The 22,904-nt window shown below is 46.6% G+C and overlaps 2 protein-coding genes across 4 annotated transcripts in view; one reads left to right on the plus strand and one right to left on the minus strand.

The window, feature by feature from the left end:
• The window catches only part of PCP4L1 (Purkinje cell protein 4 like 1), a 40,164-nt gene extending 36,379 nt beyond the window's left edge, over nt 1–3,785 (plus strand). For all 3 annotated transcript variants that reach the window (XM_069546868.1, XM_069546876.1, XM_069546883.1), the window contains 2 exons: nt 1,339–1,393; nt 2,200–3,785. In XM_069546868.1, coding sequence (XP_069402969.1) covers nt 1,339–1,393; nt 2,200–2,345 — 201 coding nt within the window. In that variant the 3' untranslated portion in view covers nt 2,346–3,785. The remainder of the gene's footprint in view (nt 1–1,338; nt 1,394–2,199) is intronic.
• A 13,728-nt stretch (nt 3,786–17,513) lies between these two features.
• Nucleotides 17,514–22,651, minus strand: MPZ (myelin protein zero). Its single transcript, XM_069546933.1, is given in 6 exon segments — nt 17,514–18,760; nt 18,861–18,921; nt 19,054–19,189; nt 19,431–19,644; nt 19,883–20,049; nt 22,532–22,651. Coding segments are annotated over 6 exon segments (939 nt in total). The 5' UTR covers nt 22,599–22,651; the 3' UTR covers nt 17,514–18,466.
• Between the last annotated feature and the right edge of the window lie 253 nt (nt 22,652–22,904).

The following is a 22,904-nucleotide window of genomic DNA, read 5'->3' on the forward strand; positions in this document are numbered from 1 at the left end:
CACGGCTTCTCCTCCCTCTTGTGGTACAAGTCAAGCTCCTTAAAATGACTTCCCAGGCCCAGCGTGGTCTGCCGGCACTCCCAGGCATTTCTGATCTCATCTCCATCTGTTGTTCCTCCTTCTTCCTCCTCTCCCCTCCAGGTACATTGGCTCCTTGCTGTTCCTCAAACAGGCTAGTGCCACTGCTGTTTCAGGGCCCGAGAGTGGGCTCTTGTCTAACACTCAGAAATTGATTGTCTGAGGAGACACATGAGCTGATAAAACAAGAGGCTTTATTGGAAAGGGAACCTGGGCAGAGAGCAGTGAGGGAAGGAAACCCAGGAGAACTGCTCTGCCACGTGGCTCCCAGTCTCAGGTTTTATGGTGATGGCATTAGTTTCCAGGTTGTCTTTGGCCAATCATTCTGACTCAGGGTCCTTCCTGGTGGGACACGCATTGCTGAGCCAAGATGGATGCCAGGGAGAAGGATTCTGGGAGGTGGAAGGACACATGGCGTCTCCCTTTGACCTTTACTGAACTCTTCCGGTTGGTGGTGGCTTGTTCGTTCCCTGTTCTTTGTTGGGACCTCCTGTCATAAAATAACTCACACGCACGGTTACTATGGTGCCTGGCCAGGGTGGGCGGTTTCCGTCAGTGTGCTTCCCCTAGGACTTCCACCCCTTGAAAGCCCTTGCCCTCCGTCCGCAGGCCTTCCTCCCTTGCCTCCTTCAGCTCTTGGCTCAGATGCCGCCTTTCAGAGAGGGTTCTCCTGACCACTCTGTGCACAGCTGTTTCTCCATTCCCACCTGGCGTTCACTGCTTCCCTTTCCTGTCTTTGGTCTATAGCACTCCTCACCGTTTAACATAATAATAATTTTCTAAAAGATTTTTTTTTGATGTGGACCATTTCTAAAGTCTTTATTGACTTTGTTACAATATTGCTTCTGTTGTTTATGTTCTGTTTGGTTTTTTTTTGGCCACAAGGCATGTGGGATCCTAGCTCCCAGGAATCTCACCTGCTTCCCCCCCAACTCAGATTCTTAGTCACTGTACCAGTAGGAAGTCCATAATAACATAGTAATAGTTTTGTTTATTCATTTGTCTATCTAAATCCTTGAATGTGAACTCAAAGAGGGCAGGTTTTTCCTCTTTTGTCCTCTACAATTTCCTTAGCAACAAATACTTTTTGAATAAATTTTGATGACTTTTCTCCCTCTCTCTGATCTCAAGACTCACTTCTTCAAAAGGCTAAGAGATGTACTTGGTAATAGGAGGACTTGAAAATTATGATGGTGATTCTAAGGGGATGGTACCTTAATACTTCCATTAATATCTAATATTCTGATTTTTCTTTTCCAGCTTAACACCAAAACATCCCCAGCAACCAACCAGGCACCTGGCCCTGAGGAAAAGGGTGAGTGGGGATGGGCTAGGAAGTTTATAGAGCAGGTAAATATAAGGACATGAAAACAAGTAGAGCTGTAAATCTGGAAGCTCCTAAAGTCAGATGTAACAGGAATAAGAATGTGATAAGTGAAACAAAGCACTAGTTTAGGACCACTATATCTATAGGCTTCCTTCTACTTTTTTCCTAAGAAGTAAACCTACCAGTATTTACTCTTTGATTTTAGAAACTGGTTCTGGAGTGCTTGGAAACAGGCGCACAGTCATAGGAAGAAACTCATCAAATAAGCCCAGACTCTGTCTCAATCAGAGAGGAAGCTGGGGAAAGAGAGAGTGCTCTGGTACTCTGAATTGTTGTTGTTTAGTTGCTAAGTCGTGTCTGACACTTTGCGACGCCATGGACTGTAACCAGGGTCCTCTGTCCATGGGATTTCCCAGGCAAGAATATTGGATTGGGTTGCCATTTCCTTCTCCAGGGGATCTTCCCAACCCAGGGATCAAACTGGCATCTCCTATATTGGCAGGCGGATTCTTTACCACTGGGCCACAAAGACAGCATTTAGGGATAAGTGATGACAGAAGACGTTTGTCATCTTGGTTTAAGCTTTGCAAAGCTCCTGAGTAATTATTATAACTAGTTCTCAGCCCAGGCACCCTTACTCAAGCTCCTAGGAGATTATTAGACATTCTGTGTCCTAGCAAAGGTCGCGGGCCCACACAGTCTAAGCAGAAAGTGGACTTTAACCACTGTATTTGGGGCCTGGGGAAAAGGGCTGGGGCCCTTTCCTCATTAATGAAACTCTCAACTGTCTGCAGGGAAGGCTGGCAGTGCCAAGAAGACTGAGGATGAGGAGGAGGAGATTGACATTGATCTGACGGCACCTGAAACAGAGAAGGCTGCCCTTGCTATTCAGGGCAAGTTCCGGCGATTCCAGAAAAGGAAAAAGGACCCCAGCTCCTGAATAACCAGCCTTGCCCTCTCCTTGCACTCTGCTCCCTTCCCTCTCCTTTTCCACAGCTCTGACTCCGTGTGTCTTTGTCTCTTTGTTCCACTAGCCTCTCACAGAGGCAAGTTCAACCCTTATACATTATTTATTCCAGCCCGTCAAGCCATTGTCGTTGTAGAGGCACAAGGAACATGGGCAAGATGAAGAATTTAGTAGGCAGCCACTTGTCTAAGGGTGGACCATTTTCTCCTGGAGATACAGCCAGTATCTAGATCAGTACCTATGCCTTCCCTACGAGGTTGAAGAGCAAGAGGATTTCAGGTTGAGAGAGAGACCCCTGATAATGTGGGAGGGAGGGGAATGCCTTCAGAGTAGGGTGCCCAATGGCGGGGCATATACACTGTTCCACTGGTTACAAACGTTTCACTTCAGTTAACATCTTTTCCCCTTCACATCCTTCTCATCAGCACCTCAACTCCCCTCCTATGCGCTAAGCCACAGTGGGAACTGGAGCCTCCCTTTCCCCTAGGCAGACCTAAATCAGGCTCTTCCCATGTTAGTGCATGCTGAATAGATTAGTTCCAAGGATGGGAGACTGGGACAAGGAACAATTTCCTTCATCATGTTAGTCGAGAACCATAAGGGGCAGACGTGGAAGAGGTCCCACGGGCCACAGGCAGGGAAATGGGAAGATTCGGGAAGGAAAGAAAAATAGAGGAGGAGGAGGTCCCTAAAGGTACAAGTTACTGCTGGTAAAGGTGTACTATGTAAAGGATTCTTGGGTCTTTGCTAACCTGCCTACCTCTAACCCCTCATGTCTAGATACTCTCAGAGGCCACACAAATCAAGTGACCCTTATAGTTCCCACCTGCCTCATGGTGGAGTCAGAGCAGAGTTGGAATAACCATTCTATGTGATTTTAGCATGTGTAATAATTATGAAAACAATTAAAAAAAAACCCTCAAGTGGAGCCGTTTGACCTCTCCTTCTATATTTTTCTCTGGAGGAATATGAATGTAAGTCTGAGCTGGCCTCAGGGAGGTGGTAGAGCAACTGCACAGATGCCACGGTGGCTCAGGAAACGGACGCTGCCTGAGAATTTGCAGACTGAAGCCCCCTCCTACCTTCTTTCCCTGACCTTGTCCTCACCTTGATTCACCACCCACACTGCCTTTATCTGCTGTTGCCACCCCCGCAGTGCACCTGCAAGGGTGCTTGCCTCCTTCTCTTTCCCCTTCCAGCTCGGTGTATGCTTGGCAGATCTGCCTCTGGAAACAAACCCCATCTTCCTTGCTCCCTATCCCCGAATGACCTGTGCTAACTGTCCCTCCTCACCTCCCACTGTTTTATCAAACTTAGGAGAAGAAGTAGATGAGTCTGGGTCAATAGAGATCAGCACTTTCACCCTGAAGATGTTAAACTATGAATAAAATGATGGCTTACATTGCTGAGAAAGGAACTCTATATATTGTAACCGGAAGACAAATGCCTAAAGATCAAACAAGGAACACTTTCTCTCTCCCACTCTCCTCACTTCTTTGTATTGATTTAAGAATATAGAAGTTGAGGGACTTCCCTGGTGGCTCAGTGGCTAAGACTCTGAGCTTTCAATGCAGGGGGCCTGGGTTTGATTCCTGGGCAGGGAACTAGATCCCACATGCTGTAACTAAAGGTCCTGAATGCTGCAGCTAAGACCTGGAACAGCCAAAAATAAAAAGAATACAGAGGTTGAAACCATGCACAGCTCTGAGTAGGAAGCAAGGAACAGTATCCCTGGAAGGCAACCTATATCCCAAAGTTTATCCATGCCTAACAACTCATTTTGGGCTTCCCTAGTGGCTCAGATGGGAAGGAATCTATCTGTCTGCAATGCAGGAGACCTGGGTTTGATCCTGGGTCAGGGAGATCCGTTGGAGAAAGGAATGGCGACCCACTCCAGTATTCTTGCCTAGAGAATCCCATGCACAGAGGAGCCTAGTGGGCTACAGTCCATGGGCTCACAAAGAGTCAGACACAACTGAGTGGCTAACCCTTTCACAACAACCCATTTTACCTTTGAAATCTGCTCTGAGTGCAGTATAGCAGTGATGGTAGCTTTTAGTCCGGGACTCAGGTGGGCTGCCGTCTATGGGGTCACCTAGCGTCGGACACGACTGAAGCGACTTAGCAGCAGCAGGGGCAAATAAAAGAATGACCTCATTGTCGCACCCAGTGTGTGTCCAGTATGTCCTGGTAAAACAGGAGGACTTCCTGTTTTGTTCCATGGACACAAGATGGGGATCGAACATTCTGCACCTTGGTCTTCCCCTGTGGACACTGAAGTAAAACAGGTGTTTCCTGTTCCTGGTGACACAGACTTCCGAGAGTCGACTGTCTGCTGTGCTTAGTCACTCAGTTGTGTCTGACTGTGTGACCCCAGGGACTGTAGCCTGCCAGGCTCCTCTGCCCATGGAGTTTTCCAGGCAGGAATGCTGGAGTTGGTTGCCATTTCCTATTCCAGGGGATCTTCCCGACCGAGGGATCAAGGATCCTCCTGACCTGCATCTCTTTGTCTCCTGCATTGGTAGCTGGATCCTTCATCACTGCGCTACCTGGGAAGCCCAGGTGGAAAGTAGAGAGTTGACCGCCGCTGAGCAGTGGTGGCGTTCTCTGGCACTGGCACTCTCCTGTAGGCTTGCCGCTTGGAGGATATCTGCTGGTTTGTTTTTTTACCACATTGATCTGGAGCATGGTGCTGAAATGATTTTTTTCCCCCTTCACCACTGCCTGCTCCAGAGTATTACACTTGCCCTCATGCATTTTTTAAAAATTTTTAAAATTAATTTATTTTTGGCTGTGCCAGGTCTTTGTTGCTGCGCTCGGGCTTCCTGTAGCTGAGGCGAATGGGGGCTGCTCTCTAGGTGTGGGGCGTGGGCTTCTCATCGTGTGGCTTCTCTTGTTGTGGAGCACAGGCTCTAGGCAGTAGCGGTGGCACATGAGCTCTAGAACAGTGGCACTGTGGCTTAGGGGCTTAGTTGCCCTGTGACATGTGGAATCTTCCTGGACCAGGAATCGAACCTGTGTCCCCTGCATTGGCAGGTGGATTCCCAACCACTGGACCACTAGGGAAGTCCTCATGTATGTTTTAAAGAAAGGGCATGGTAGCAAAACATAATCTGTTGCTTTGGAAAAGATAGTTCAAACTGGAAAGAAAGGTTTAGGCAGCTTTTGCTAAACAAGTGGCAGTTCCCGTAAAAGTTCTGAAAAGTGCCTTCTATCTGCCCAGGCTACTTACTTCCACCATGGAGCACTCAGACTGAGCCTCTCCTCTCTGACATATCTGTAACTCCTTCTTGGGGCCCTAGAATTCTGTCTCTGCCCTCTAATTCCTACTACTGGAAACATGATCCTTCAGTACTAATCACTGAGGAATTATTCCTGAGAGCTTTGTTTTGTGGAGCAAAACCTGCAAGTTCTTTGAGGGATTGGTGAATGCTTTTATAATAAGTGGTTAGGTAGACGGCACGCACATTAGAAGCAGTCAAGGAGGAAAGCAAATTCAGCTATCATGTCTGTATCACTGAAAACTCAGTGTTTTTTCAGTTGTGTAGGAGTGGGAGCTGGGAGTCGAGCTCTGACAAAAGTGGAAGGCTGGAGATCTGAGCAAGGGCTACTTGGAGATGTGTTCCCAAAGCCCAAACTTGAGGTGAAAGTCTTGGGAGAAACTCAGGTAACCAAAGGGACAAGGATTCTGCTTCCCTTTCAGGGACTTGGTGTCATTGCTGGGTAGGACTCTTCCCCTCCTTGAACTTGCCCCAGTATAGAGCCAGCTTTCCTACTTTGATCTCTTCCGTTGTTTACTGTTACAAGGAACCCCTGTTCTATTGTCCTTTTTGGAAGTTCCTTCCTGTCCACCTCTGCCTCTCTCTGTCTGCCCTTCTTGTCCTTGCTGAGTTTTCTCTATTTCTAGAATTGTTTTCAGTGGGGGTGGCTCCTGCAGCTTCTTTGTTCCTGCTGCCCTCATGCCTGAGAACTGGTCCTCACTGGAATCACTCTCCAGTGAGTTGCTGACTTCCAGTGTTAATCCCCTGCTCTCCGTGCCTCTGAAAATGGAGGCTTTGGGGGTCAGGTAGTTTGTTGAGACGGACATCATTGGTACCTTCCGTTCTGGCTGTTTGGGTGCCAGTCCTGACTCCAGATCTGCAAAGGCAGAAAGTCACAATCCACAGATGGACAGAAAGTCAACCTGTTCACAAGGCTGCAGGAAATGCTTCTGCATTCCCCCTTGGACTACTTCCCTCCTCCAGGCACTGGGTTGGGGTGACATTGACAACCCTCCCTCCTGCTAAGCATTTTAGTATCCCCTTGTTAGACTATTACTACTGCTACTACAAATAGGCCTTTCTTAGTCCCTGACCACCTAGATCTTTAAGAATGAAGCGAGAGAGCCTGCTTCCCTAGATCATCTGAGTATTCTTACCTACACATAATGTTCTGTTAACATAGGTTTCTTTGTAGTGTCTTCAGGGATGTTCACCCCCCAAGTTGGGGTAACTCCACAGCTTTATGCTTCAGGGCATGAATGGTGATGACAATAGTAATATCTAGATTTGGAAAATACTGTGTGCCAGACCCTATTCCAAGTACTTTTACATATGTGAAGTGAAGTGAAGTCACTCAGTCGTGTCCAACTCTTTGTGACCCCGTGGACTGTAGCCCACCAGGCTCCTCCATCCGTGGGATTCTCCAAGCAAGAATACTGGAGTGGGCTGCCATTTCCTTCTCCAGGGGATGTTCCCAACTCAGGGATCGAACCTGGGTCTCCTGCATTGCAGGCAGGTTCTTTAACCACTGAGGTACCAGGGAAGCCACATATGTAAACCCATCTAATTCTTACAGCCCTATGTCATATTATTCTCTTTTACACACAAGGAAACTGAGACCCAGAGAAATTAAATAACCTTCCCAAAGCAAGTGAATAAGAGAGTTACAATCAGAACTCAGGTAGTCTGTCTCCAGAATCTGTGTTCTTCATACCACCTTGATAAAGGTGAGTGAAGGGTAGAGGCCTTGGTTATTAAGGATGTTGTCTAGCCTACTACAGAGGGTAGAGAGGGCCAAGTTGCCCCTAGCTGAGCCTAGGCATACCTACTTGGTCCTTCACAGCCCACATAAGATCTAGACCCTCTCAGTCCCTCATATTTCTTGAGAACCACCAGCTCTGGCTTTACCTGATTGTTCTGCCAAACTCCTCCCAAAGTTCTATCACTGGCTTGATCTCATCCAGCTGCCTCTCCTGGTATTCCAAGGAACACAGGGAAAGACTCTCTGGAATTAAAGGTTGTTTGAAGTGAAATGAAAAGAGAAGTGGGGTTCAGAACTTGGGAGGCAGGGCTGATATGAATGCTCAGAAAGGAGGAAAGGTCAACAGACTCACATTAGGATACAAAGGTGAATAGAAAGGACCTCCCTGGTGTTCCAGTGGTTGAGAATCTGCCCTTCAATGCAGGGGACACGGGTTCAATCCCTGGTCAGGGAACTAAGATCCCACATGCTTCAGGGCATCTGAGCCTATGAGCTGCAACTAGAGCCCCAATGCCATGCCACAACTAAGACCCGTTGAAGCCAAAAATAAATACATATATTTTTTTAAAGGCAAATAGACGTGGGCATTATGAAATGAAATCAGACTGTAACTCCTGGGCGGGCGCTGCTGCTACTGCTAAGTCGCTTCAGTCGTGTCCGACTCTGTGTGACCCCAGAGACAGCAGCCCACCAGGCTCCCCTGTCCCTGGGATTCTCCAGGCAAGAACACTGGAGTGGGTTGCCATTTCCTTCTCCAATGCATGAAAGTGAAAAGTGAAAGTGAAGTCGCTCAGTCGTGTCCGACTCTTAGCGACCGCATGGACTGCAGCCTACCAGGCTCCTCCGCCCATAGGATTTTCCAGGCAAGAGTACTGGAGGGCGCTAGGTCTCACTCCCCAAGCCAACAGGAGGATGGCTTGCGGAGTTATCAGCAGGAGGATGTACTGCCCTCTAGAGGGTGTTCTGGAAATCCTTGGGGGTATTTTCCGATTATCATGCTATATTGGGGGTGGGGCAGGGATGGGTAGGATTTCGTGGTTTTGAGTGCTCAAGAGCAAACGATGTTATAACCTGGATAGTAACCTGTAATAACCAGGATAGTGCTGCACAAGATAAAATTGGACATCCCACATGTCCTTTAAAAATATCATTGAGGACTCCTCTGGTGGTATAGTGGGTAAGCATCCGCCTACCAACGCAGGGGGCAGGGGTTTGGTCCCTGCCTGGTCTGGGAAGATTCCACGTACTAGGGAGCAATTAAGCCTGTGCGCCACAACTACCGAGCCCGCACTCCAGAGCCCACGAGCTGCAACTTCTAAAGGCTGCGCGCCCAGGGCCTGTGCTCTGCAGCAAGAGAAGCCCCTGCAGTGAGAGGCCTGCGCACTGCAACGAACAGTCGGCCCCTCGCGCCACAATCAGAGAAAGCCCTGGCATCAGTGAAGACCCAGCACAACCCAAAATAAGGGAATAAGTAAGATTATTTAAAAAGTAAGTAAAAATAACATTGGGTATTAATGTGAAAAACCTGTTACAATTTGAGTGCACCTAGAATCCAACCTGATTTTACATATAAACACAAAATACTTTTTGCACCATTTTAAATATTGAATTTCCCAGAAACGCAACTAAGGTGTAGATTGAGGGGATTTACAGTTTGTTTTGTTCAGAACTTTACCATGAATTGCTTACCATTTCAGAAATCTATGTCATCATCAACAGTGCTGCTCATGGGATCTGAGTCACTGATACCTCTGCACAGCCACCAGTTGGCATTTGTTGCTGTTGTATTCGCAGTGATTCTACATGTAGGTTCAGGTCCCTGACTACTACATTATATGCTTCCAGTCTAGTTAGGTCTGAATATTACATATTAAAATATTTATGATACTATTATAAATTATTTTTATTTCACCTTTATATTATGGTTAGAGTATTATATTTACCTTCTAAAATTATGTTTACAGTTTCTATTATATACATATATCATTTTTGGGTAATAAAAGGGACACTGGGTCTGAGGGGTTTGGGAACTATTGCTCTAAGGTTTTGAAAAGCCATGCCCAGCACCAGCCGGAAGATTCAGGAATTTGTCTTCCTCCTGCCTCCAACCCCTTTCTCTCTAAAAGAGCCCCCTGAACCTTGCTGCCAAGCTGTAAGTTAGGGCGGGACACTCAGAGCGAGACCACAGGATAAACAGTGGGGGCTCCCCTGGAAGCCACACTTACTGCCCGGAAAGGAAAGCCTTGGCAGGATCATGTCTGTGTTGTGACGATGTCTGAATTGTAAAGCAGACAGCCATAGACAGAGATCTAACCTGTGAGCGAGTTAGGCCCTCTTGCCTGAGTGTGCGTTGGGTGAGAGGTCCCCTACTTGCTTCGATGAACAGAGGAAGAAAAAGGAGGAAGAGGATGGATGACTAGGAACTAACATGGGTGGAGCTTCTACTCCATGCCAAGTACTTAGTGGTATTGTTTATATTTTCAATTTCTTCTTTTAAATGCACCATAGGATAGATATTAACTTAACAACGCTCAAGGTTCTGCAGTCAGGTGATTTGTCCCAGGTCACAGAGAGCCACAGCAGGAATTAAAGCACGACTGGTTTGATCTCTGTTTTAAATCTTCCCCAAAACAGGGATGAGTTCCTTCTTTAGACAATTCCTAATTTTTGGTTCTTTTAGAATAAGCAGAAAGATTTAAGCGAATCAGAGATTCTGCTGAATTTTTATTCGACCCTAAAGCAATGTTAAAGAACATTCACACACATCACTTCAGCTTCTAAGACTTCTCTCTCTCGCTGTGTGTGCACACATCTGCCAAGACCTAGACTCCCTGCTCTTGTTGGGGAGACCACACATGTGGCTTCACCCACACTGGGTGATGCTTCCTGAGGAGAAGGTGTCCTGATCTCTTTCACTTCTTGTGTGTCCCTAACCAGGAGGGAGGAGAGCCAATAAAAACTCCACAGTCTCACGGAGCCTGGCTCAATGGACAAGATACTCTCTGCTCTTCATCTAATTTCTCAAAAGAACTTTGCAAACATTCATGTTCCATTTATCTCAATACATCAAAACTGTCTTCTGGAACTTCCCTGGTGGTTTAGTGGCTAAGATTTTACTCTCCCAATTCAGGGGGACCCAGGTTCTATCATTGGTCAGGGAATTAGATCTCACAGGCTGCAACTAATGCTTCTGCAGGCTGCAACTAATGCTTCTGCATGCTGCAACTAAGACCCAGTGAAGCCAAATAACTAGTGACTATTTGTAAAAAACAAAACAAAACAAAACCCAAACAACAACAAACTAACTTCTGGGAAGGAATATATAACATAGATTTTAGTATAACCCATCCCACCACCAAGCTTTATTGATACATAATATTGTGTTATTTTAAGGTATACAGCATGATGATTAGACACATTTATAAATCACAAAGTGACTACCACCATAGTATTAGCTACTACTATATGCTGCTGAGGAGAAGGCAATGGCACCCCACTCCAGTACTCTTGCCTGGAAAATCCCATGGATGGAGGAGCCTGGTGGGCTGCAATCCATGGGGTCGCTAAGAGTTGGACACGAATGAGCATCTTCACTTTCACTTTTCACTTTCTTGCATTGGAGAAGGAAATGGCAACCCATTCCAGTGTTCTTGCCTGGAGAATCCCAGGGACAGGGAAGCCTGGTGGGCTGCCGTCTCTGGGGTCGCACAGAGTTGGACACGACTGAAGCGAGCTGCTGGGATTCTTCATCATGTAATTACCAATTCTTTTTTCATGCTGAGAAATTTAAGATCTACTCTCTTAGCAACATTCAGGTACATGATACAGTATTATTAGCTCTTATCGGCATGTTGTACTTTTGATCCCCGAACTTGTAATCTTACTGAAACATTGGTATAACTTATGTATTTATTTTTGGCTGCGCTCTGTCTTTGTTGCGGCGGGGGCTTTCTCTAGCCATGGTGGGGGTAGGGAGGATATTGTGCTTTGTGGTACACTGGTTTTTCATTGGTATGGCTTCTCCTGTTGCAAAGCGCGGGCTCTAGAGCATGCAGGCTTCAGGAGTTGCAGCACCCAGGCTCAGTAGTTGCAGCACCCAGGCTCAGTAGTTGCGGCTGGTACGCTTTAAGACTCAGCAGTTGTAGTGCACTGGCTTAGCTGCCCCGAGGCATGAGAGACCTTCCTGGACCAAGGTCCAATGTCCCCTGCACAGGCAGCCGCATTCTTAAGAAGTTATACCAGGACTTCCCTGGTGATCCAATAATTAATAGTCATATTTGTTAATTCCATTTTTCCTAACAGAAGTATACACTAAATTACATGGTGAATATTAGGAGGGCTTCAGGACTAGAAAGATGAATAGAACTTAAAGTCTTCCAGATGACTTCAAAGTTGAGTGCCTAATATCTCAATAGTAGAGGCCAATACTGAGTCCCTGACATGTACTATTTCTTGTGGGGATCAGCCAGACATTTGATGTCAAGTTAATTGTATTGGATTTCTTTCTTCGTGGAGAGGGCGTAGATTTATCTTTACTGAAACAGGCACATTTTGGGCATGAATTTGCCTTCTTTGTTCAAAATGCCAGCACCAGCATTGGTAGATTCACAGATATGCCTTATTCATAGTTAGGGCATTCCCCATAGCATTGTGTCCAATCAAGGAACTTACTTCATAGCAAAGGAAATGTACTTGTGCTCATTAAATTAAGTGATCTCTCCATGTAATCCATCTGAAAGCAGATGCTTGTTTTAAATGTAGAATGCTTTACTGAAGAGTCACAGCAACAACTGGGAGACAATTCTCTGAAAGTACGAAGTTCTGTCTTACAAGATGTGATATAAGCTTTGAATCAGGGATGATTACATGATGTTGTCTCCCTCATGACCAGAATATAAGGGTTCCGGCATCAGGGGCTGAAAGTGGGGGTGGCTCTTTCACTATTATACCTAATAATCCACTTACAGAATTTTTGTTTTTCCTAGAAACTTTGAGCTCTGCTGGTTTGGAGAACTTGGGCTCCAAAATGAGAATGCTTCTACCATTAGACACTATGGTTCCACTGAATTAGAAGAATCTGCCACCTAGTCATTTGGGGGTCTATATATCACTGAATCAAGAAGCAAAGAAAAAAAGTGATTACTTGGCTGGCTGGTGTGATTGATCCTGATTCCCTAAGGGAGATTGGGATGCTGCTATACAATGAGAGGAGAGCATTTCTGGAACCCAGGAGAGTCTCTTGCCTAATAGTAAACGTTAACAAAGCAACCAAAGGGGGAAAAAAAAGGCAGCACAGACCTTGAGTCGGCAATGGAAGCTTTGATCATTCTACCACATAAACAACCCTGACTATCCGAAGTTCTGGCTGAAGACATGGGAAATATGAAATAAGTAGTGGAAGTGGTTCAGAGATGTCAGTTATGGCTTCTTAACAATTACAGAAATGAGGGCTGTTGTAACAGCGTATTTTCTATTTGTTTGTTTTAGGTGTTTATCTAGGTAACCATTTTATTCCTCTCTCCCTTTCTTCCCATTTTTGTTATTATACAAGTTGTTGGAAGTGAACTTCCCAATTTAGTCTTCTTAAAAATTCTTACTTTTGGCTGTGTTGGGTCTTTGTTGCTGCACTTGGGCTTTCTCTAGTTGCCTCGAGTGGGGCTATGCTTTACTTGCTGTGCGTAGGCTTCTTGTTGCGGTTGCCTTCTCTCATTGTGTAGTGCGGGTTTTAGAGTGTGCAGGCTCTGTAGTTGTGGCGGCTGGGCTTAGTTGTCCCAAAGCATGTGGAATCTTCCTGGACCAGGGATTGAATCTGTGTCCCCTGCATTGGCAGGCGTATTCTTTACCACCGGACCACCAGGGAAGTCCCTAGTGTTTCTCTTTAAAAAAAAAATTATTTATTTATTTGACTGTGTTGGTTCTTAGCTGCAGCATGCAGGATCTTCGTTATGTCATGCAGGATCTTTTGTTGCAGTACCTGGACTCTCTAGCTGTGGCAGGCAGGTTCCAGAGCATGTGGGTTCAGTAGCTCCAGGGCATGTGGGATCTTAGTCCTCAACCAGGGATCAGACCTGCATCCCTTGCATTGCCAGGCGGATTCTTAAACCACCGGGAAGTCCCACACAATTTAGTCTTTAAAAAAAAAAAAAAATTGTTTATTTGGCAGCATTGGGCCTTTGTTGTGGCATATGGGATCTAGGTCCCTCCCAGGCCCCCTGCATTGGGAGCATGGAGTCTTAGCCACTGGACTACCAGGAAAGTCCCTACTATTTAGTTTTTAGATAACAAAGAATTCAGTGGGACTTTGAGTTTGATGAGTAACTAATATAGCCAGAGAAGAACACGGTGACTGGTGGCCTGTTTGAGGAACTTGAGAAACTCTGGGTGTAGTCTGACTACACATCAATTCTGCAACTTCACTACCACTCATAAATGTCCAGTTTCTTAGACGTTTTAAGACACAGCAGGTAAGACAGAGTATGGTAAGAGTGGTCAAGCAGGTAAGGAAATGAAAGTGATGAGAATTCAGGCTCTATCTAAAGGGAAAAAAACCATATTCAGTTCAGCATGATTGTTGCCATGTGATGACCAAATGTTGCTTTAAATAAACAAACATGTCATGTGGGACAAACAAAAGATGTCTTTTTGGTTGTTTCGATCTCTACTTTAAAATTAAGTCACATGTGCTGTGCTAAGGCATATCCAGCTCTTTGTGGCCCTATGTACTGTAGCCTGCCGAGCTCTTCTGTCCATGGAACTTTCCAGGCAAGAATACTGGAGTGGCGTGCCATTTCTATTCCAGGGGATCTTCCCGACCCACGGATCAAACCCAGGTCTCTTGTGTATCCTGCATTGGCAGGCAGATTATTTACTGCCAGTGCAACCTGGGAAGCGGCATCTCCCCAATGTGTGTGTATGTTAGTTGCTCAGTCATGTCCAACTCTTTACGACCCCATGGACTGTAGCCGGCCAAACTCCTCTGTCCATGAGATTCTCCAGGCACGAGTACTGGAGTGGGTCGCCATTCCCTTCTCCAAGGGATCTTCCTGACCCAGGGATCGAACCTGGGTCTCCCTCATTTGAGGCAAAATCTTTACCATCTGAGCCACCAGGGAAGCCAAATAGGTAGGAGTAATGCCATGAGGGTGGGTTTCAAAAAAGCCAAGTGATGACGTGTCAACAAAAAGAGGAAGTGGCCAATAATGTCAAATGCTGCTAAACAGATGAGAAGGGCTGAAAAATGACTGTCGTACGTGGCGAAATGGTCATCACTGGTGCCCTTCGACAGGAGCGATTTCAGTAGAGCGGGGGACAGAGGGTTGAACAGAGAATGGGAGGGCCCTAGACTTGTCCAAGCAGCTTTGCTGTAGAGGGAAGCAGCGAAATGGGACAGTAGCAGGAGATGGGAATAATGGAGACACTAGATTATTATGTGAAGAAGTGCAAATACATTTGCACTGTATTTTTCTCCATGGTTACCAACTGTCTTTTGGTTTCATTTATAATATAGTCTGCCTTTAAAGAGGTTCAAGATTTCTTGTACTTCCTTTAAGATTTTTACATTTTTTTTCATGTACTTCCTTTAAGATTTTACTTCCCTTAAGATAAAGGCCCTTATTTAAAGGCCTTTCCCATTTAAGGATTAAATGAATATGCTTATCTCCTTCAGATTCTTGTATTTTATTTCATAACATTTCGGTTTTATTTTTATATATGATGTAAGATAAAGATTTTACTTTGTTTTCTTCTAGACATATGTCAATATAACAATATTTTTGATTAACTAATCCATTCATTTACCACTGAACTGGAATGTTATTTTTATAATATAGTATGTTCCCACACTTATATGCATTTCTGAACTCTGCATTCTGGTTCACTGATAAAGACTCTTTATCTTAGATAGTCTCAACTTTATTGAGTTGTGACTAAGCTTCCTCTATCTCCCTGAAAAAAGCTATATTGACTCTGTTAACTTTTATTTTATCAAAAAATTGTAGTAAAATACATTTACCATAAAATTTACCTCTTAATCATTTTAAGTGTATAGTTCGGCGGTATTAAGTACATTCCTTATGTGTGCAACCATCAGCATTATCCATCTCCGTAACTCATCATCTTGTAAAAGTGAGACTCTGTCTTAATTAAACAGTAACTGCCCATTCTCCCATTCCTCCAGCCCCTGACAACTACCATTTTACTTTCTGTCTCTGTGATTGTTGACTATGATAAGTAACTCATATAAGTAGAATCACAGTATTTGTCTTTTTATGGCTGGCTTATTTCACTTAACATAATGTCCTAAGTTCACTCATGTTGTAGCATGTGTTAGAATTTTCTTTCTTTTTACAGCCGAGTAATATCCCATTGTATGTATAGATATACCACATTTTGCTTATCTAGTCATCATTTGTCCATGGACTTTTGGGCTGCTTCCTCATTTCAGCCATGGTGAATAATGCCACCAAGAACATGGCTGTACTAATAAACATATCAAGACCCTGCTTTTAATTTTTTTTTTAGATATATACCCCAAAATGGAACTGCTGGATAATATGGTAATTCTATATTTAATTTTCTTCAGGAACTTCCTACTTTTCACAGAGGCTGTACCATTTTACAACCCCACAAGCAGTACACAAGGATGCCAACTTCTCTATGCTCTTGTCAATACTTTGTTTTGTTTTGAAGGCAGCTATTCTTACGGGTATGAGGTGGTATCTCATTATAGTTTTGGTTTGTATTTGCCTAGTAGAATCTATTGGGCTTCCTTGGTGGCTCAGAGTTTAAGCTTCTGCCTGCAATGCAACCCTGCCTGCCTGCAACCCAGGGAGACCTGGGTTCGATCCCTGGGTCGAGAAGATCCCCTGGAGAAGGAAATGGCAACCCACTCCAGTATTCTTGCCTGGAGAATCCCATGGACGGAGGAGCTTGGTGGGCTACAGACTGGGCGACTTCACTTTCACTTTTTCACTTTCAATAGAATCTATTGGGCTTGCCAGGTGGCACTAGTGGTAAAGAACCCACCTCTCAATGCAAGAGACGTAGAGATACAGGTTTGATCCCTGGGTCTGGAAGATCCACTGGAGGTGGGGTCATGGCAACCCACTCCAGCATTTTTGCCTGGAGAATCCTGTCGACAGAGGAGCCTAGCGGGCTACAGTCCATAGGGTTGCAAAGAGTTGGACATGACTGAAATGACTTTGCACGCACACACAATGAAATCTATTAGCTTTTACATTAAAATGAATTTGGGTTAATTTTCCTTTTAAGAGAAATGGAAGACAGCCCTTGAAATAAATGGAAGCACTAAAGGTTTTGCAAAACTGCTATTAAAAATCTTTTATTTAACCTCTCAACAAGGTGAAGAAATGACTTATGAGACTCTTGGGTTTTTTGCCGTCAGTAACCACCAAGGGTTACAGATACGTATCTGTTTTTCCATAATTATTTAAGGACTCTGGATATTAATGATGTACCTAAATTAGCATGCCAACAAACTAGCTAATGAGCTATTAATAGCACACCTAAAATGCAACAACAAAACAAAGCTGTGTGTTTATATGAGTGAATGAAATTAGTGCTAGCTTGTAAACTGTAATCCGTTAGGCAAGATTGAAAAACATCTGTAAAGAACTAATCCTTAATATCTTTGTTGTGTATCAATTTATAAGTTACAAAGGTTTCCATACACAGCATGGAATCATGTGATTCTTACAAAAATTCTGGGAATTCAGCGGAGCTGGTATCATTATCTCAGTTGTTTACAAATGCAGAAACAGGCTTACTTAAATCAAGAAACTAGCCCTGGGTCACACAATTTCTGAGTGGCTGAGATATTTTAAGAATACACAGTTTGGTGAAGAGGGAATCTGTTATAACCCATATAAACGCAGAGCCTGACACACAGTTTAGCACATAGTACAAACTCACTGGATATTTGTTGAATGTACGACTATGTCTTATGAGCCTGTTTCACAGTTCTTTCCACTAGACTATGTAACCCCGTATCATGAAATCAAATTCTTAAAAACTGAAATCAGTTGGAGAAGAGCAGGACTGGGGATTAGAGGCAGGGATTACTCCCAGGAGAATGAGGAAACTGGAGATGGAGGCAGCAGCTTCTGGAAATGTCAGTGTTTATTAAACATTTAAGGACATTTGGGGGGGGGGGTTGAGAAGAAATATACAGGATGTAGAAAAATCCTAAGAATCCCCTGTGGCTGGGAGTGCAACCTCTTCCCTTTCCCCCTACTTCTCATTTGTTTTTCCTGCCTTTTCTTTGGTTATTTAACAGCTGTTTCTTAAGGCTCATCTGCCCCTTCCTCAGCCCCTGACCTGTGAGGATCCTTTGTCTCCCTCTCCCCATTCCCGTCACCTTGAGTCCCAGAACAGTGCTCCAGAGTGGTCAGGGGGCACCATTCCTGTAGCTGAGGTTTGAGGATCAGGAGCCCCACTGCTTGGGCTGGCTCTCCATTAAAGATTTAAAGGGGGGCGGGTGGTGGTGGTGAAGAATTGCAAAAGCCACATGACGTCATTGGTACTCAGTCATGGGGGGAGGGTAGAGCATGGGCACAGATAAACAAAGAAGAATGGATTAAAAAATAAAAAATAACTAACAACCTAAATAAGCCTTGAAGGAGAGTCTGATCTGGGTGACCTGGGTGTTAGCTGGGAGGGTATAGTATGGAGCTTGACCACCTGAAGGAGGGGAGGGAGGGTCAGAAACAAGAGAGCCAGAGGGACAGGCTAGCTGGTGCAGGGGGTGGAAATGTCAGGTGGCCTGGATTTGAGGCAGGGGTATCAAGGTCCCTTTCTTCTCAGCGCCAGAGGAACAGGCACCAAACACACAGTCCTTGGGGCAAGTGAAAGATAGGATGGGGCCTGGGCTTCCAGAAAGCCAGGGGGTAAAAGGGGGGGAATACGAAGTGCCTGGGTAATGAAGTCTGGAATGAAACTTACATCTCAAAAGGAAGTGAGGGCAGGGCAGGGCTGAGGAGCTAAGGAGGAAAGCACCTAGACGGGGATAGAGGACCGGAGGTCCCCCTGCTCTGGCAGGGCCTTGGGGGGGGTGATCACTTTTCTGAGTCCAGGCCCATCATGTTCTTGAGGGCGTTCTTGAGGCTGGTTCTGCTGGGGGACTTGACAGCAGGCCGGAGCTCCGCGCTCTGCTCATCCTTCCGTAGCTCCATCTCGATGACCACCACCCGAGAGCCCTTGGAAGCCTCCGCCCCTAATCCCCGATCCCCCGCCCGGCCCGCTAACCGCTATTTCTTATCCTTGCGAGACTCCCCCAACCCTTTAGTCTTCTTCTCGCTGGCAGCTTTGGCGCTTCTGCTGTGGTCCAGCATGGCGTACAGCACCGGTGTCTGTGGGGAGGAGCGCGTGCATCAGGGACCCGTCGGGTGGGGCTTGACTGTTCCCAGCCCGCCCTCGAGGCTGCCCGGCGGCTTCCCAAGTCCCGCTAACCTGCCGGCCGCGCTTTGAAGAGTCCTTCGCAGTCTTGTGCAATTTGCCCTTCTCCATGGCACTGCAGGGATAGGGGCTGCTGTGGATTTGGCGGCTTCTTCTTCCCTTCGGCCCTCCCACCCATCAAAGTAGTCTCCGCCCAGAGACCGCGCGTAGTGGGTCGGGGAAAGGTGTGTCAGTCTCCGCCCTTTACCTGAGCCTTCTCTGCAGGGCCGCCTGCCTGCGTAGCCAGCAGTACCGAATCAGGTAGAAAAGCAGCAGCGCCAACAGCACAACCCCCAGCACACCCCCGATCACGGCTCCCAGCACGACCCCGTACCTCGTAGGCACTAAACGGGGGAAGTAAAACAAGTGGGGGAATGAGCAGAGACAGTGTCCTTGGTTCCTCGCCACACACCTATTCCCTGCGGTTGGGGATCTAAGATGTCCCAACAAGGCTGCCTTCTGCCCACTGTCCCAGAGCCTGAGGGGCATAACCCCGGGCATTTTGCCCCTCGCCCCAGCCTCTCAGCCAGGCCTGATCCCCTCTCTGAACTGCCTCCCATACTCCCGTCCCACCTCCTCTCACACCTTTTTCAAAGACATAGAGCGTGACCTGAGAGGTCTTGCCCACTATGTCTGGTGGGTTTTTGACGTCACAGGTGAAAGTGCCGTTGTCACCATAGTCCAGGTTGTGTATGACAATGGAGCCATCCTTCCGGTGAGGGTCCCCTACCCACTGGATGCGCTCTTTGAAGGTCCCCACCTCATCGATGTAGGGCTGTCCCTTGGCGTAGTGGAAGATCTGCGAGGAATGAGGGGAGGCATGCAACTCTCGCCTCCGGGTGAAGGATTCTGGGCTGGGGAGGGAGTGTCAGTGCTCCTAGGTTCCAGTCAGGGTGACAAGACTTGCCACTTACCTTGCCAAAGTTGGGGTTATGGCTCATAATGGATTTCCCCTTCCTTAGCCCAAATTCTCTTTCCTGTGGTTGTCTGAAGCCCCCTTTCTGTTATGCAATCCCATTATTCCCCCAGGCACTCACCGAGATGGCATCACGGCCCCCTTCGGGCTGGTAGCGCCAGGTGAAGGACAGGTCATCTGAAACCCACTCACTGGACCAGAAGGAGCAATACAGCGTCACCTGCGAGCCCACAGCACCGTGGACCTCCTTGTCTGTGTAGACCACAATGGCCTGGACAGGGGAGAGCACTGCAAACATAGAGGGGGAAATCAGATGCACGTGTGGGCCCAGCAAGGAGTATAGAAGGAGTGAGACCAATGGGAAGTCAAGCCTGAGTCACAGACCATAGCGGAGATTGGGGCAAAAATGATGAATTCTGAGGCCCAGGTCTCTCTGGACTAATTGAATAGAAGAGTAGAAATACTGTATTGGCTCAAGTTCTTCAGCATGTTTGACAGAGGAAATGCGTACCATGGTTCTCCGGAGGACTTTCAGATGTTGGGTTCAGTCTCCAGAATCTTACTTTGCCTTTAGATCAATATCTAATTTTTAAGCTATCCTTTAGATGCAGGCTTAATGATTTTTAAAACTTATTATAAACTATACAGGTAACACCCCGTGCATTCTTCTTATAACTATGCAAGCAGTATAGATAAAGAAAGCTAAAGCCTGTCTTGACAGCTCCCAACCAATTCTTCTGTGGTCTCCTTCCAGATAGAACCAATGTTATCAGTTTGATGTGTGATCATTTTCTATGTACCAGACTCAACACAAACTCAACATACACATGTATGAAATAGTTTTGTTCTATGAAGCTTTTTTAAAAAAATATATATTGCATTACAGTTTACTTTTTTCCTTAAGAATATAAAAGAATACAGGTGTCTGTCTGGGAGGGTGTCCCGCGTTGATGCCTAGCGATCAATATTATTGCTGCATAGTATTTCATAGAATGGCAAACTCAAGTTTCTTGCAGAAAAGATTAAGATAACTGGAGACTGTCCTCATTGCTGAATCCCTACTTTCCATACAATTGCTCCTGACTGGATGGGTCAGGGAGGGGAGGGCCTCATAGCCCTCTCAGGGGAAGCTGGATTCAAGTAGGAAACCCCTGCCGCCTCCACCCCAACCCCCAAACTCAGATGACTCTGCTTGTGAGCCCTCTGTGGTTCTGATTTGACCCTCCACACCCTCCTTCTGACCATTCTGGCTCAGTGCCACTCCCAAGACTCACCCATACAAGGAAGGCCATTCCAGGGAGATTATGTGTGTGGGTTGGCCCTGGCTGGGGGCAACTGTAGACCCTTTTGTTCTATGGGAGGGGGAGGAAGCAACCAAATAAATAGAGACCCATTGTCTGACCACTGGCCAGTGTTGGGGGCTTATGCCTCCATTCCCCTTCCCCCGATCCCATCCCCAGCTCCACAGTCCCAAATCTCCCACCTCAGCATGCAATACCAGTGATTCACCTCCTGGAACTCAGCCTTGGAGCCTTCTGGGGAATCCCAAACTTAACAAGGAAGGTTATTCATTGGATCTAACTTCTATTCCTCCTGTTCAATTATAAACCACTGCCCTCAGCTCTGTTCAATGGTTCTATGAGTGGGGCAGATGCTGGACAGTACCCTTTCTCCCTCTTAAACTCCAAGATTCCTTCTCCTCATTTCCCTCGGCATGCCCTTCTCCAATTCCCTATCCTTAACATTTTCTTATGCTGCTGCTAAGTCGCTTTAGTCGTGTCCGACTCTGTGCGAACCCATAGACAGCAGCCCACCAGGCTCTCCCGTCCCTGGGATTCTCCAGGCAAGAGCTTTGGAGTGGGTTGCCATTTCCTCCTCCAGTGCATGAAAGTGAAAAAAGAAAGTGAAGTCGGTTAATCGTGTCTGACTCTTAGCGACCCCATGGACCGCAGCCTACCAGGCTCCTCCACCCATGGGATTTTCCAGGCAAGAGTACTGGAGTGGGTTGCCATTGCCTTCTCTGAACATTTTCTTAGGGTACCTTCAAATAGTTCAGTACAGCCCAGAGGAGTCTAGATTCTGGGTTTAGCCCTAAAGGAGTTGACAGCAGAGAAACTCCGACATTCTAACCAGCTCTTCCTCCCCCCTCTCTCCCATTTGCCCTACTTCTCACCCATTGCACCAGGCTTCAGGGCAGTTTGGAGAGGGGAAGGATCCATTCAGGCAACCTTGCTTTGAGTTTTTGTTGCTCAGTCAGCATCTGCCATGGGAGGGGCTGGCCAGCTTCTGTGGAAGATAGCTTTAGACCCTGGAATCTCACGGAACCTCCCTTGTACTCTGTTTACCCACGTAATGGACAACAGATGCAGAGTTAGAAACTGAGGCAGCAGATCCAAAGAGCTGGGACTACAACCCTTGGGCTCCACCCTTAGATCATGTTCCCTGACTCTTTTCTTTGGGGAGACTAAGGTTGAGTTACCTCCTACACTACTGAGGAATGAGAAGGACCAGTTTCCAACCCCTATCCAGTCAAGTCCACCTTGGGGAAACGCTCTACACTCTCTTCTCCATTCTCCCTTCACAGAATACCTTTATCTTAACAGCCTCTCTCCAAACTATATGTATATATATTTTTCTACAGAGACTATCACCTTCCTACTCTTGCTCCCTCTTTCTTTGGTTGTAGAGGGGAGTGCAGCGAAGGCCGTGGAACGGTTGCTGGGAGATAACCTGAGTCCCAGGGCTCCCAGACTGGGTCATCTCAACTTACCCAAGGAGGAGAAGAGTAGCGCAGCCAGGATAGGACTGGGGCTGGATGAGGGAGCCCCAGGAGCCATCGCTGGGGCAGGGCTAGGGCCCAGGGCGCCTGCGCAGTTGGGAGTGGGGGACAAGGAACTGAGCGGGGGTTCCTGGAACCCGCTTAAAATCCCCCAGGACCCCAGTGTGAGGGGGCTGTCCTGAGCCAGTAACCAATTGCAGCCTGGCATGTGCAGTTGAGAGGTGGTGGGGAGTGGGGCAGAGTGCAGGGAGCAGAAGTGGCATTGTGTCCTCTGGGTGGAGGGGTTGGGGGTCACATACCACCCCACACACTGAAGGCTTTGTGTCTGCTGGCCTCCCCCTGCCCTAGGCTGGAATGTCATGTG

Source organism: Ovis canadensis, chromosome 1 (genome assembly GCF_042477335.2).
Source record: "Ovis canadensis isolate MfBH-ARS-UI-01 breed Bighorn chromosome 1, ARS-UI_OviCan_v2, whole genome shotgun sequence".
NCBI classification, from domain to species: domain Eukaryota; kingdom Metazoa; phylum Chordata; class Mammalia; order Artiodactyla; family Bovidae; genus Ovis; species Ovis canadensis.